At 36.3% G+C, this 15,409-nt stretch overlaps 1 protein-coding gene across 1 annotated transcript in view; it reads left to right on the top strand.

Annotated features, from left to right (window-relative positions):
* The window catches only part of LOC124166640 (probable ATP-dependent RNA helicase DHX34), a 28,128-nt gene extending 13,038 nt beyond the window's left edge, over positions 1 to 15,090 (top strand). Inside the window, exons 10-19 of the mRNA XM_046544257.1 lie at positions 606 to 800; positions 2,578 to 2,766; positions 3,308 to 3,574; positions 3,695 to 3,811; positions 4,417 to 4,592; positions 7,609 to 7,719; positions 10,106 to 10,227; positions 10,325 to 10,631; positions 12,913 to 13,043; positions 14,235 to 15,090. Coding sequence (XP_046400213.1) covers positions 606 to 800; positions 2,578 to 2,766; positions 3,308 to 3,574; positions 3,695 to 3,811; positions 4,417 to 4,592; positions 7,609 to 7,719; positions 10,106 to 10,227; positions 10,325 to 10,631; positions 12,913 to 13,043; positions 14,235 to 14,383 — 1,764 coding nt within the window. The 3' untranslated portion in view covers positions 14,384 to 15,090. The remainder of the gene's footprint in view (positions 1 to 605; positions 801 to 2,577; positions 2,767 to 3,307; positions 3,575 to 3,694; positions 3,812 to 4,416; positions 4,593 to 7,608; positions 7,720 to 10,105; positions 10,228 to 10,324; positions 10,632 to 12,912; positions 13,044 to 14,234) is intronic.
* Positions 15,091 to 15,409: the final 319 nt, after the last annotated feature.

Raw genomic sequence — 15,409 nt, 5'->3', positions numbered from 1 at the left:
AGTTACTAATTTGTGCAAAATAAGAACTGAAAACTCCTACAACAATTGGGTGCACTTATGCATAACAATAAAATTGTAGTTTTGAATGAAGAAGTATCTTCAGGATTCAGGGTGGAGGTTTTCGGGGTTAGCACCGCGTAGATTGGTCTCTGCAGAAAACAGTTTCGCCGGCATTGCAGCAGGCTTCTTCAGGTCAATCAGGGAAACTATTGAGATAATGAAGACACCGAGAAATCTCAACAGGGAGGACGGATACCAGCTTTCAAACACATGGAAAAGAGTCCTCAGAAAGAAACCAAGAGAGACAAGACAACACCAAGAGGGGCGGACCAATGAGAAGCCAACTGAGCCCCATGAACCAACCAATGAGAAGACACCGGCCTCCGACGGGGTGTATAAGAGACGGGCGATACCTCGTATCTCCACTTCATTGACCTGAAGAAGCCTGCTGCAATGCCGGCGAAACTGTTGTCGGCAGAGACCAATCTACGCGGTGCTAACCCCGAAAACCTCCACCCTGAATCTTTGCCACACCACGAAAGCCTACACAAAGAAAGAAGAAGTATCTGTTTTATCCTCCATTAAATGCATTTTGGTAATTTCAGGGTGCTCTCACGAGTAATGAAAAACTAACTACAATTGGGAAGGTGCTCTCTGAACTTCCTGTGGACATCGCCATTGGCAAAATGCTTATCATGGGCTCTCTGTTTCATCATGTGGAACCTGTGTTATCTCTTGCTGCTGCTCTTAGTGTACAATCTCCATTCACAAATAGAGCATACAGGGATCCGGATTGTGAGGTAATAGCTCCTTTCTGTGGTGGAATTCAAATGTCTTAGACATTAGGAGGCAGGTGTAAAGTTTATGAGGCTGCGTGCTGTTTAGCAGATCCGGTAGCACATTGGGAATCTCTTTGTTTTATTGGATGAGGATTGCCTCGAGGTGAGAGCAGTATGGCCTGTATGCAGTGGCTGATCCAGGATTGGGACAAGAGGGGGCTAAGTTGGGGGTAACCTCTCAGCAGTATTGCGGGTCCGAAAAAAGTTACCAATCTATCTAGTGTGAATTGGATATTCAAGGGGGGGAATATAGCCCCTTAAGCCCTCCCCCCATAGATCTACCACTGTCACTATGTACATATTTCCGAGTTTTGTTCCTTCCAAGAGGGAAATCCTACATGGAACCACATTAGCGGGTAACTAATTAACGAATGTTTTTCTTGGGCAATTCCATTTGTGACGGAATTACCTTTCCAGAAAACTGTGCGATAGGATATTTCGTTAAAATTGTAGCATACAAAAAATTGCAAAACTTCTAACTGTGCATGATCAAAAACATTTATAAAGGTGATTTTCATATACAGAAACAAAATTAATTATCGAAATACCTTCTAAATATGCCCTAAATAAACATGTGACGGAATTACTGCCAGGTCAACCTCCTAAGTGTAATATTTCAAACATCTTCAAAACTCTGTGAATCGAAGTATAATTTGAAAAATTTTAATAAGACTCTGAATAATATTTCAAACACCGATTTCATAAAATCCTAATACCTATTTACCTTTTGATTTATCAAGATAAAATATTTCCTGCCTAAATTTAATTTAAGAGAAAAAGTTGACATTTTCATGGAAATGCCCTCTTACAAAGGAAAGTCCCTCTAATATCACCACCTCATCTCGTTCAAATTTTGCGAGGTAATAGGAAATGGGTACCCATGAGATGTAGTTTTGGTTTTAGCCACAACAAATTTTCAAGATATTAGTGACAGAAAGTACTAGAAAATGCCTAACACAGCAATAGACCCATATATAGCATGGCTAGGATGAAGAGCACTGACAATGTATTGTTGTGATTCGGGAAGCATACATTTAGGCATTTTCTGGTACTTTTCTTAGCTAATATCTCATAAACTATTGAGCGTTTATGGCTGAAACAAAAAATACACCTCATGGGTTTCCATTTCCTATCATCTAACAAAATTTGAACGAAATATGGCGGTGACATTGGAGAGAATTTCCTTGTAAGAAAAACATTCGTTATTTAAAAGTTATATGCGATGTGGTTCCATGTAGGATTTCCCTTTTGGAAGGCACGCAACCTGGAAATGCATAGTGAGGTCATACTGCTCTCAACTCAAGGCAATCCTCATCCAGTAAAACAAAGAGGTTTCCAACCTGCTACCGGATCCGCTAACTTTCTTTAGCTCAGGACTTCTCTTGTTAGTGAAATTGGTGTGTGATAACTGTTCGCTAAATCTTTAACCCTGCAACCGTACACCTCTATTTCTGTTACACTAACCGTACACTGGGGTACTGAGTGCCCCTAAGAGTTAACAACATATAAAATGCAAAAACTTATTTTTATTCAAAAAAACATTGAAAACGCGTTATTTTGGCCTTAAATTATTCCAAAAACATAAATTTATTTACCTGTTTTAATATTTTAACAAATATAATAAGAGAATTAAGAAACCTTACATAAAATTTACGGCAAAAATAAAATTCCCTGGGGCACTGAGTCACTAGGTGTACGGTTCCAGGGTTAATTGTCTGATTTTTTTTTATAAATTCAGACGGCTAGGAAAAGCCTCGAATCTGATCATGGTGATCCAATCACTTTATTGAATGCCTTGAAAGAATGGTTGGAAGAGAAGAACAGGCATGGTGGCAATTCCAGGAAGTGGTGTAAACGCAGAGGTCTGGAGGAGCAACGTTTTTATGAAATGACCAAGTTGCGTCGGCAGTTCAAAGACTTACTTCAGGTTAGTAATGGTATTCCATTTTTTGGTTCTATTTAAACTTTGGCATGGTTGGGGTATCAGATTTAAGCATATGTGCTTCATCTTAAAGTGCCTGTTTTATGGAGCCTAAGTAATAGATGGGCAAGGAAGGGAGCTCCATGCAATAGTGTTGACGCTAAGTATCTTAAAATTGTCAGAGATTAGAAGAAAAATATTTTGCTATAAAAGAATTTTTTTAGTAATTCCTTTTAGTAACCTAAGTTACCATAAAAATATTTTGATTCTTAACCATCAATACCCATGTATGCTGCACGTAGAATAAACTGTATAAATATTTGGAAAAAAAATACTTACCGATAACGTTTCTTCTGCCGAGTTAAAATTGTTTCCGCTGGAAAAAATATTTTTTAGCATTTGATCCAAAATTTTTGCTTAGGATCTGAGTATATACTATGCTCGAATAAAAAAATTGAGATTTTTTTCAATGAAACATTGATATTGTCTCAAAGATAGCCGTAAGAATATTCTCTACTTTCTCTGATCTGTTACTTTTCTTTCTTAGGATTCTGGACTCCTTGAAAAATGTGAAGGGCAAGATATGTCTCAAGCAAGCAGTGGAGAACGTGCTATTCGTCATGGAGAATTGAAGCTTCTGCGTTCTTTAAAGAGGGCTCATGATCAGTCTGGGCCAAGGAAAAAAAAAATGTTGAAATTGGACCTGTTCAACCTTGAAGGAAGTGGTGTTCTTGAGATGGAAGACAAAGATTCCAATGAGATTGATATCAAAGATGTTGAATTTCGTCTGAGGAATACCAGTTCTCAAGTGCATGTAAGTGGTTTCCTTGAAACTCTTAGCACGTGTATATACTGTGTCTAAAACTTTGCATCGCTTTGCTGAGCTAGAAAGAAATTAAGGCATACCAGTGAAACATTTCATTCTGCCTCACAGAATCTTCTAATGGGAAGTACAGCTTGCAGTTATAAGGACTTGATGATGCTGAAAGTGATTCTATGCAGTGGTCTCTATCCTCAGACAGCCATTGCTGATGAATTTAATTACTGCAAGGTAAGGTGCATTGAATGTTGCTGCATTTATTCTCTAACCAGATTCTTGATGAAGAAAATATTCCTTCTGGTTTGGATAATTGTATGATTTACACTTCAGTTTGAAGATATTTTGTGCATTGATTTATTTACTTAGGCTTATGTATGTCTCTTTTGTATCAGAAGGGAAATACAATGGCAGGTTCTACAATTTATTAAGTAATGTGACTGGTCAATATATAGTATCATCATCAGGGGTCAATACTGATGATGATACTATGTATTGAAACCGGATGCAGTACTTAATAAATTGTGGAACCTGCCATCGTCTTTTCTTTCTGATACATCATGAAGGAGTTCCATCATGTTTTGCCTGGCACAATTGAATTTGTTGCATTGCCTATTGAAGAAACAAAATCAGATGCAAACTAGTAATTTTACAAATGGTTATAAATGGGATAAGAATCTTTTATTATGTGCTCATTTTTAAGATAATTTATTACCCCTATATTCGTATAATTAATAATTATGAACCAATTAGTAAATAATTAAGTGAGGTGGAAATAGTATTTGTTTTTTATTCTTTTTCCTTTCTTATGTTTATATGCTTGTTAATATTTTTTATAGTCAGCTCCAGAGCAGCTTTTTCATACCAGAGGGAAGCCGTACATAGCTCTTCATCCTATGAGCTTTTTTGGAACCCATCCAAAAGTTCTCCACCTTGAGGAATCTGACATTCATACTTCCCGAGGACGCAATTCCAAACTCCCCATGAGTTCAAAGCACCAGATACTTGTCTACCTGTAAGTTTTACCTACCTTAAGCATGAATTCTGTACCATTATGGTGATTTAAAAAAAAATGGCTTATGAGGTGTTAGGAAGTAGAGTTTCTACTAAGAAAGGTGGGTTAAAAATTTTACAATAAAAGGTATATTGTTTATCCTATATATGTAATTATGCGTTTATATAAGAAAAATAGTTATCCTTGTGCAAATATTTGAAATACATTTTGTAATAATGAATGCAATCGGCAATACCTAGAACAAATAACTGAATGCAAAGAAATTTTACTTCTCATGTGTGCTAGCCCCAGACCTATGTAAAAAGTTTAAGATGGTAGCCCCATCACTATTCAAAGGGGTACCTACATATTCCATAATTATTTAAGTATGTTCTAAAATGTAATATATTTGATTGTAAATGGAATAAAGTTATATATATATATATTATATATTATTAAAGAAATTAAAGGGGGCAGCATACTGATTCTACTTGAGGCTTTATGGGATTGGCTTCAAATGTGTGGATTCTTATTGTTAAGAGCTAAGCACACCATATATTAGGCTGTGTAAATTGCAGAGGAGAAGTTTAAGGGTAATCTGTGAGGCTGACAATGACTTTGATGATAGCAGTAAAACATTAATTATGTATATCACCTTAATTATCCATTTATATTTCCTAGAAAGAAGGGCAAAATGAGATTTTGCCAACATTTGTAACGGAACTTTGTGTTAAAGCATTTTGGAGGCTTCCCCAAGCACTTACGTGCAAACATTCAAATTACCGAATGTCCAGTTGCCCATATGTTGCCACTTGCTTAGTTCAAACTCATTGTGAATTTTTAGCAACAAGAGACTTCCTAGTCTCTCTGATGCTTACGAGTGGTGGCAAATGACCCAGAAAGGAAGAGATGGGGGATTGGAAAATAAAGTAGGGGCTTAATTATAATAAATTTATTTTTCCAACAATTTGCACAATACATACAACTATAGGACACGTCATGTAAAGGTCATAAATACACAGAACATCAATATTTTCCAAGAAATCCATTTGCATGATAGAATAAATTATCAAGTAAAAATACACATAGTTTGCAGTTAAATAGAGACAATTCTTTTATAACTATAACTTCCATGGGAAGTTTGTTAGAGACCCATATGTTGTGGGACATGTCCAGAATTTTTTGGTCTTAACATATGTCAGATGAAGATTTTTGTAACTCCTTGTATCATAATAGGGTGGTTTCCTATTTTTTTATTGCCTAAATCGAAAGATTATCACTCCTGGAGTATGTATTTTACGCTTTTAGATTTTAAAATGACAATATCTATTTTTCGCAAATAAATGAAAAGTGAAAATTTTCAAGCCCACGAAAACGCGATGGCTAAGTATGAATGCTGGGAAAAGCCCGTGTGACGTCATTGACCGTGTGACCGGCTGCCGCTGTGTGAGGCTACCTTGGTGCGAGGCCTTGAACGCCGATACAATGCAGGCTGTTAGCAGGTAGCTCTTGGCTTAAATCAGGATTATTAATACCCATTCAAACGAAGGAAACTTTCCGAACATAGGCAATTTTAATAGGCGATTATTAGCAATGTTTCCCTGATCTCTGTGCATCATGCATGCATTGGTAATCTCAGACAATGTAAAACTCCTTTCTACTCATATAGCATCTAGGTCCCTTTGAAGTCACGTTAAGTGGCATCGCATGGGCGCCAATCTGGCCTTTTTCAAATGAGGTTTAAATTGACCATTAAAATTCGTCTAAACTAGGATTTCTTAAACCAAATAATTTTTATATTATGAATGCACTAATGTTGGGTAACGAATCGCAATCAATACCTTTCGTTTTCTTTAATGAAAGAAACTATTCTATTATGATAATTATCATTTGAGGCATAATTAGATATATTTTCCTTGACATAAATGATACATAGCAGCAGACATAAATGCAAGGAAGAGGAAGGATGCCTAGTTTTTTAAAGAGTGGTTGACATGGAGTGCTTAGAGATGCATTGCACATCAGCCGTAAAGCCCTCTTTTGAATTTTAAATATTACATGTGCATTGGGCTTAGAGCCCCAGAAAAGAACACTTTAGATTACCTGAGAGTAATCAAGGCCCATTAAAAAATTGTCACTGGTATGTGACGAACTGATGAAAGATTTAATAAAACATTAAAACTATGTGGATATTATGTAATAAACCATCTCATATTTTTTAAGGCATCAAAGGAGCAGAAATACCCTTCATGATTTCTGTAGCTTCATCCCTGGTTAATGGCCAATTTTTATGGAATGGAAAGGGTAAAATTTATTGAGGTGATTCTTAATTGCTTGATACTGATTGATAATGGTCACTCATGATTTTTCCCTTTAATATTTTGCCCGCTAGTCTTTCTTCCTCCTGGTTTCTGTCTCCATCTTTTGTCACTCCCATCCTTTCAGAATTGGCCATTAATTATACCTTATTTGTAGACTATAGTTCTCTCAGCCCAAATACAGGTGGTCTTAATCTCTATGGCAATGTGCTATAAATTATTTTGTATTATTGGTTTCAACAGAAAGGGTTGTCTACCAAGGATTACTTGAAGATCAAGCCAGTATTGAAACAATTGGTGGCCAATCTACAAATATTATGTATTTTAATCTAAAAAAATTCCTTGAGTTACAGGAGGTGATGTTTTCTATGACACTGGTTGCAAAGTCTGAGAAACATTTTAGCATACATTCATTAGGAAAATATTAAATCATTCATACCTTTTTTCATTCATTTTACCTTTTTTAACTAACTAAGTGTATGGATTTCCTGCAATTTGAAGAGAAGAGCAGAGCAAGATTTCCTGCATCCATCACTACTCAGTATGCATAGAAAATTTGGAATCCAGACATACAGTTACTCTTTTATCTTTTAGTTTATTGCAATCTCTCTTCTTGAGGTTCATTATTGAATTGAAATCAGCTAAAAGCTGTTTTGGAAAAATGAACTTAATTCTTTTTATTGTGATGATGAAAATAATTTATTTTCTCCATATATCAGGTCACTTTTGGAAACCACAAAGCCTTATTTGATGAGCCCAATGAGAATGCCTGCAGCCCAAACCCTTCTTTTATTTTCACAATCAATGGATACAAATTCTACATTTTCTAGGTGAGTGAGACGTATGGCCACATAGTTCACAATTTTAGTTAAAATACTTTTTCTTTAATGCATCACTCTCTTCATGTAAGTCTCATATTTACTATTAGGGTCTGTAACGGCCCATAATGAAAATGGATGATATTTTATACTTCCATCTAAGGATGTGCGAGTAGTACTTTTTGATCTCAAGTCAAGTTGAAAACTTCTCGTGAGTATCAAGTCGAGTCAAGTATAGTAACTCCTTAAATGATATGGTAAATTTATGATTGAATATGGACCAAGAAATACAACAATGCATGCTTCAACATATTCTCATTTTTCCAATCCCCTTGTGAATTTGTATTATGAATGTTTAGCTTGATGTTAAAAGAAAAGATAATGAGGAATATTAATGATAAGCGTGTCAGGATTAGGAGATGAATAAAAATTATATGCCTTAAAAAGTTCCATAAGCGCAATTGAAATGACGGAACCTCTAGTTCTATGCTGTCAATTTAATGAATGTAGTCCTGAGTAAAGGCATTTTCACTACTATAATAAGAATTATGTACGTAAATCAATCGTGTTATATTTGATCCTTTCAAATTCTCATGCAGAAAAACCAGTTGTTCTACATGCTCAGGCAGCTGGTTTCAATGTCTCCATGTTACAATATAACTGGCTGCAGAAAATGTCTTTTACACTTGTGTGGCTGGACAAGAAATTTCTTGCCAAAATTGCAACATTTGGGAATCTTAAAAATATTCATTGAAAATCATTTTCAGCAATTTTTATGGATCTTGAATATTCATGGAATTCAGGTGGACGAAGCAAACCAACTATAGAACTTAGCTTTAGCTTTGTAGACCAAAACAATATTCTTTATTTCTCCCTTAATTTAATCCACCTTAGCAACCCTTGCTTTGTAAATTCAAGAAGGAAACTATGTAAATGCATTTAGGAAATGAATGAAGATTTACAATGGACGTTTGTAGAACTCAAAAAGGCGAAAAGGCTAAAAAATAGGCCGCCATGTCAGAAGACGGTCGGCCACTCTGGATGAGGTAAAAGTATTTTGGCACCCACATCGACTACTACTGTGGATGACTGCTATGTATACAGCAAGCGGAAAGTCCCAGGTCAAGGCATTAGAATGACTTATAGACTTAAAAAAAACGATATTATTACATGAGTTTCTTGATAGTGCCTCCTGTCGGCAGATTTCAGAACGTACTGTCCTCGACGGCTATCTACCGATTTGATCGATAGATTTTTCTTTCTCATAGGAAAATCTACTAAAATTGGTAGCATATTAATTGCGTAAGCTTGGTTTTGTTAGTAGTAGGACCTGCCCGCCTTTGTGACGGTGCAGGATTCCTCGTCCCTTCCTTCCTTCCCCGTCCTTTCCCTGGAGGCGTTGTCGGGCTCTCATCGCGGCGATGCCTCCAATCCTTTATTCCCGTCTGTCCTCCCCCTCTCGAGAGGCACGGGCGTATAAGTCTCAGACTTGGTTCGCGGTCCTCGAGTTGTATCCCCGCGGGGCCCGCCCTGGGACCCCCGAACCCACTGTCCTCGACGGCTCTGTAACTAAAACTACTCGACTCGACTTGACATTCGTAATGCGACTTGTAGCACTCTAGTCAAGTACTATGTAACTACACAAATCAACTCTAATTTTCAAGTACTAGCACATCCCTACTTCCAACGTCTCGTTATGATACAATTCTTGCTGTATGCTATTTTCTCTGAAATGAGCTTTGAGGGAAAATTATTAAAAACTGCAGGAAAATGATGTGGGTGGAGTATTGTTTTCTTAAAGGAAAAAAAATAACTCTGTGTATAGTTTTTACTGTTGTGAATTTGGGCCATAAACTGGCATGTGGCTAAAGAGCTAATTTATCGTCCCCTTAGTAAGTTATGCAGCTTGATACTCTAAGAAAGGTTACATGTGGGTTCCAATAGACATTAAATATCTTGCCATATTTCTTTTTTGATCCCTTTCACGTATATAATCTCTAAAATGTGTTGCAGATCATTTTAAGAAATTGGAGCTAAATCTAGTGTCTCATTCCTGAAAAATAACTCCTTTATTTTTATGTAACATAATGAGTAATTATGTGTGTAGCATCATGAAGAAGGTGACCAGAAATTGCACTTCTAACTTCATAGTCTTACTTTCTGCTTGTATGGCTTGATTTCCTGACGAAAATAAGGGTACATATGTGCAACTAGGAACCCCTCTTTTGTAGGGATCCTAGCCTGAATTTTTGACCTTAGGAAACACTCATTTCTGTAATAGGTTCAACTCCTAACAGTTTTACCTTTGGTTATCACGCAATTACACCTTAAATGACTAAAAAACTAAGTTGAATCCTAAATTTTATTGATTTCAGTGTGTCATATTTATTAATTTTAGGGTTGTTTGTGACAAATGGTTGGAGATTGAATTTTTGACGAAGGAGGCTGGGGAAGCATTGCTCTACAAAGTGATTAAGTTGAGGAGCAAATGGGATCGACTTCTAAATCTCAGGCTTGATGGTTTGTGCAGTTAAATTCATCCTTGTTTCAGATTTTAGTCAGTAATTATTATGTACAATTGGAGTATTTAATCGATATTTTTTCATTCTGCTTGTAGACTCACTTATCACTGCAGAAGATCAACTGGAAAGGCAAACAAGTCGGAAAAGTAGTGTCCAAGAAGCTGGAGAGCTTGAATATGAGGTGTCTCAGGGCATTGTGCAAGTAATGCATGCAGAAGTTTTTTATTCCATACGGAGGCTACTCGCAGCCGACCTAAAGTGCATGTATATTGGTCCAGTCGAGAGTGATGATGGTTTGTCAGGAGTACAGGGAATTAAAAACCCTTTTAGAGAGGATTTTGAGTGTAAGCCAGATCCTAAGAAGGGAGGAATACAGTGGACTGAATATCTGACGTATAACTGGTTAGTATATTTATAATTTTTTGTACACAATCGCTTATCATCCATGGCAGAGTTAAAAATAAATTATAATACAGATTGGCTTTGTTAAGACTGTTGAGTTGAATGTGATAAGATGAGTACAACCAGTGTTAAGACCTTTGCAAGTATGAGAGCTTGAGACCTGCAAGTGAATGCAAAACCTGAACTCTCCCCATTCAACCCCCTTGGCCATCTGAGCTCGTGTTCAAAGGCAGTGGGATTGAGGAGGTGGCCACCTGTTGCCGTTTGCCTAGCTAGTATTTCTAGCCAGCATTCGGCTCTCTGCCTCAACCCGGGAAAGGGCGTGCAGGGTGTTGATGACACTCCATGTGTTCTTCTTGGACACATTGTATGTCCATTGTTGTGTCTACAGTGTTGTTAGTATTTATACTTTCAAGTCTCATGCATTTTGGCAAACTGCTGTCAGTATTCCATAAAATTTTCATTTCACTTAGGGATTGGAATGAGTTAAAGTGTCCTGAGGTGTCACCTACACCCTATGCACCCTTTAACGTTCCTCATCTGAGCCTTTGGACCTCCCCCGACCTTTTTCCTTACATGAGAGCTAATTATTTTTTCTCTTTTAGCAAGTACATAGAACATTACTTTCAGCATGTTTAATAAGATATTACATGCCTTGAAACTCAAAGTTGTAACGTTAACATCAAATATGTTACCAAATGTCAAATAACCTACATAGAAAACTTCAGTTGAATATTTTTCTACCATTATCATTTTTATGGTAATAGTGTAAAAGTAAGTATGTACGTACATAGCTATGTAGTATCAGTTTGATTTGGTGGACCTATTTAAAAAAGAACACAAAATAGTTATATCATTCCAAGGAAAGAGAAAAAAAATATTTTCTTTGGAGTGTCGATGACACCCCACGCAGCTTCTAAAATTACATTTTGCTGCACGACCTCTCCCGGTTTAACCACCTAAAAAACCCCTTTGGGAAGAAGGGTGGGGGTGGCTGAGGGTGTTCGGGCCTGCAAAGGGGTTTTCCTTAGAGCTAATGCTATTCTGCCTGTGGGCTACTTGGCAGTCACAAATGTCATGTAACTGGCCACCTCATTTTGCCGGCAGGCGGAGACCTTTGGAAATATTAGTGAAATATAGTAAAGAATATTGAAGATATGACTTCTCTCTCTCTCCATCTCTCACAAACTCTTACGAAGACGGCCACTAAGCATTCCGATTTTGCATTTGCTTGCAGTCCTCTAATGTGAGCTTACTGACTGACATTGAATAGCATAAGTGTGAAACTGAAGGGTAATAATTCTCTCTTTTCTAATCATGTTTCAGAAATTTTACCAAATTGTAATTTCAAAGGAGCTTTTAAATTTTATTTACCAAAGGTGTAAACTGAATATTTCAGATTGGTTAGAAATAATGGGACTTTACTTCTATTGATACGCATGTTTTGAATGAAATGACTGGATTAATATCTTCACAGCTCTTTTAAGATACATTAAAACCTAACTTATTCCGTAGTAATCCACCATCCCAGCACTCACCACTACTGACCTTGACTTCGTCTATGCAGAACCTCATCTCTCTTCTGCCTTGTTCCCAGTGTATAAATGACTCACACCTTAGTCAGTTCTGGACAACCCTTACCCCTCTCGTTCCTTCTCCCCTCCTTTACTTGACTTTGTGTGCTGGGTGAAGAAAAATTGTGGCACGAAATTTCAACCCAGGTTAGCTGATGACAGTAGGAACTAAAATTATGAATGACGTTTAGTTCAAAAATGGACGATTTTAAACTACAGAAACTTTGTACCAAGCGCTCAGATTGGCTGTGACATTGCCGTGTTACCAGAGGCTATAGAAAACTCATGATGTCAAATGTGCTACCACGGAGCTACCAAACTGCCTTGGATACATCAAGCTATCTGGAGGGCACAAAGCTTGTGAAGTTTAAAATGATACATTTTCAACCTAAACATCATTAGTAATTTAAATTTTTACTGGCATCAACTAACAAGGGTTAAAATTTCATTATACAATTTTTCACTATCCTGTATGTGTGACTTCGGTTTGCTGTTTACCAATCTTTTGAAAATTGTATGGAACTATTGAAAAAAGTGAGGTATAGAACTTTTAAAAATGTGAAAGTGTACAAAGTTATTCTTTGCTGTGGCTATTGTTTCGCAATGTTAATGTGTACTTGAAAAACTTCTTAACAGGGCTCTGCGCTAGTTTTTTCTCTTTGTTAAGTTTTAATTTCACTATGGAAATGTTTTGCATATTTATCTAGTCTCCAAGACGACTCTCCTGAAGAGGAAGAAGAAGAGCCATGGAAGTGCCCTAATTGTGAACTCTCTGCCCATTTGAATGCAGTGGAAAGACTTCAGCATCGTGAGATGTGCAAGAAAAGTACGAGTGAAGGTAATAATGCATTCCAAGAGAATCAAATTAATTTTTTGTGGAATTTGGTCACTCAGGCAAGGTCAGAGTTATCTGTAGGTATCTATATACCGACAGTTTTATTGTGTATTTTCCTTTTTTTACGGCCAATAAGGTCACTTTGTCCCCCAGTTATCATCAAAAACGTTTTCATAACTTTTTTACACTTCTTATCTTATTCATACCAAGTACATATGTGCATGCTTTTAGAGAAGCATGGATTTGAATATTTTGTCAATGAATTTCATTTTATAGGATACATTCTGAAAGTAATGCAATTACTTTAAAAAAAAGTAATTTATTGAACTGATTTGCACAGAATGCATCCTGTATGAACTCTGCCGGTGCATGGTGGCTGACCCATTGTTTGCTTTACAACCTATGTATCATTAAAAACTGTAAGTCATGAAGTACTTCGAATTTTCCAGCGGTTTCTCTAAGCTGGTGAAATCATCACACCTCCCTTAATAATTTAACTACGTATTAGCTTTTTCCAAAGGTATGGGGCCACTTCTTGGTAAATTAGGATTTTGGTCACTCTTGTGTTTTTAAACCACACCAGTAGAAGTGCATCTAAGTCCTCAAATTTACTCTTCCTTCACAAAACAATAAGGTGTAGGGAAATTTAGTGAAGGTCCAATATTAGCTAAATCTAGCCTTGTTAAGGCCAATAATATCCAAGACAGGTTCTTTGATTAACCATGGGAAATAGGTTGGGGATTTTTTCATAATCTGTTATAACATGATCCGGCTGGTGTTAGTGAGGTTGACTGTAGTGATATTTTTTTCTGATTATGGGCTTTAGCTCTACTTAGCAATGACTTATACTAATACCATAAGATTGTATTCTTATGTATGTATATGTCCGACTATCTCTTATGATGTGGCCATTTCCTCAAATATGATTCATTAAACTAATTCTTTCAGATTGTGGTAAATACATAGTCAGTTTTTTCTTTATTTTTCTTATTTCATGGGGAACCAGGCCCCCTGACTCCCTTTATACACTCCAGTGTAAATATTGAGTATTACTTGTGACTAGGAAAATTCATTTAGCCAGTTGTTTCTTTTCATTTTCAGCCAAATCTGATATTATAATAGTTTTACTTTAACCTTTTAAAACATGTATCTTTTGAATTTTGGATCTTATTTAAAACGAATCTTTTTTCACAGAGGGTGAAAGCAGTGTGGAAATTGCTGCATCTTCCAGAAAGTCCAACTCACAAGCATACCAGTGTCCTGATTGTGATGGGAAAACACTTTACCTTACGCCTATAGAGATACTCAGACATAAAAAGAGCCATGTTCCTTCAAAAGCCTAAAAGTTTTGGATATCCTTATGATTTCACGTCTACTCTTACACCTCTTTTCCAAAAAAATTATTCAGTTCTTGATTGTGGTGCCTTAATAATTGTATTTGGACTTACTCACGTCCTTAAGAAAAGGTGTATCTATGTACATGCATATTTGTTGAAATCTTAAAATCTATATTCGGAGAAAGGAACCTGTTGCTAATGAGCTATCAGTGGGCGTATGCTGGGTCCTCAGCTAATGTTTTTTTTTTTATTATGTTGCCATCAAATCTGCTCTGAATGTGCAAATTCATAGTCATGAGTGCATACTCATTTAATATGCGACTTTGATCTCTGTTAAATAGCAACTTACCTCTCATTGTCACAATAATGTTTTTTTTAAGAATCTACTTCCATGAAACGGAAGGATATGTATGTTTCACATTCATTGTGAATGGTTTTTGACATTTAGGTACATACTTATGAATTAACCTATGTCTTTATTTTTTTAAATTCATGATGTAGGTACTTACTACTTTTTAATTCTCAGTGGATGTGATTTTTAAGTGGAAAGGTGTATTTCCTCTCATGTTTGAGTTTACTTACTGGTTATAATTTATCCAAGGGCTTGTGAGTTTCTTTTTCATGTAAATATTAAGTAATCCTGGTCACTTTATGTCATATTGACATAAATATTTGATGAAATAAATGTTATTCTGTGGAATAATATCACTTGATACTGAGTGGAATTTCCTATAACCATTGGGTAAGTAATCCCTTTATTTTTTATTTGCCGTGAGGAAGAAAGAATGAATCAGACAGCAGCTGAAAGAATAAGAATAGGTGTATGAATTATTTGTACCATGATGGGATGGCGGAAGTAAGAAGTATTAAAGAGGCAAAGGAGAAAGCTGTTTTTGGGTAATGACTAGTTTGATAGAGAGAGAACGTGGGATTGTTGAGCAAAACTGACAATGTAATCTTAAGCTTTGAGAGTTAATGAAATTAACAGCGCTAATGCTAAACGCAAAATTAGGAAGAAATTTAGATGGTATA

Source organism: Ischnura elegans, chromosome 10 (genome assembly GCF_921293095.1).
Source record: "Ischnura elegans chromosome 10, ioIscEleg1.1, whole genome shotgun sequence".
Lineage (NCBI taxonomy): Eukaryota > Metazoa > Arthropoda > Insecta > Odonata > Coenagrionidae > Ischnura > Ischnura elegans.
Note: the sequence above shows the minus strand (reverse complement) of the source record. Positions and strands in the feature narration are given on the sequence as shown.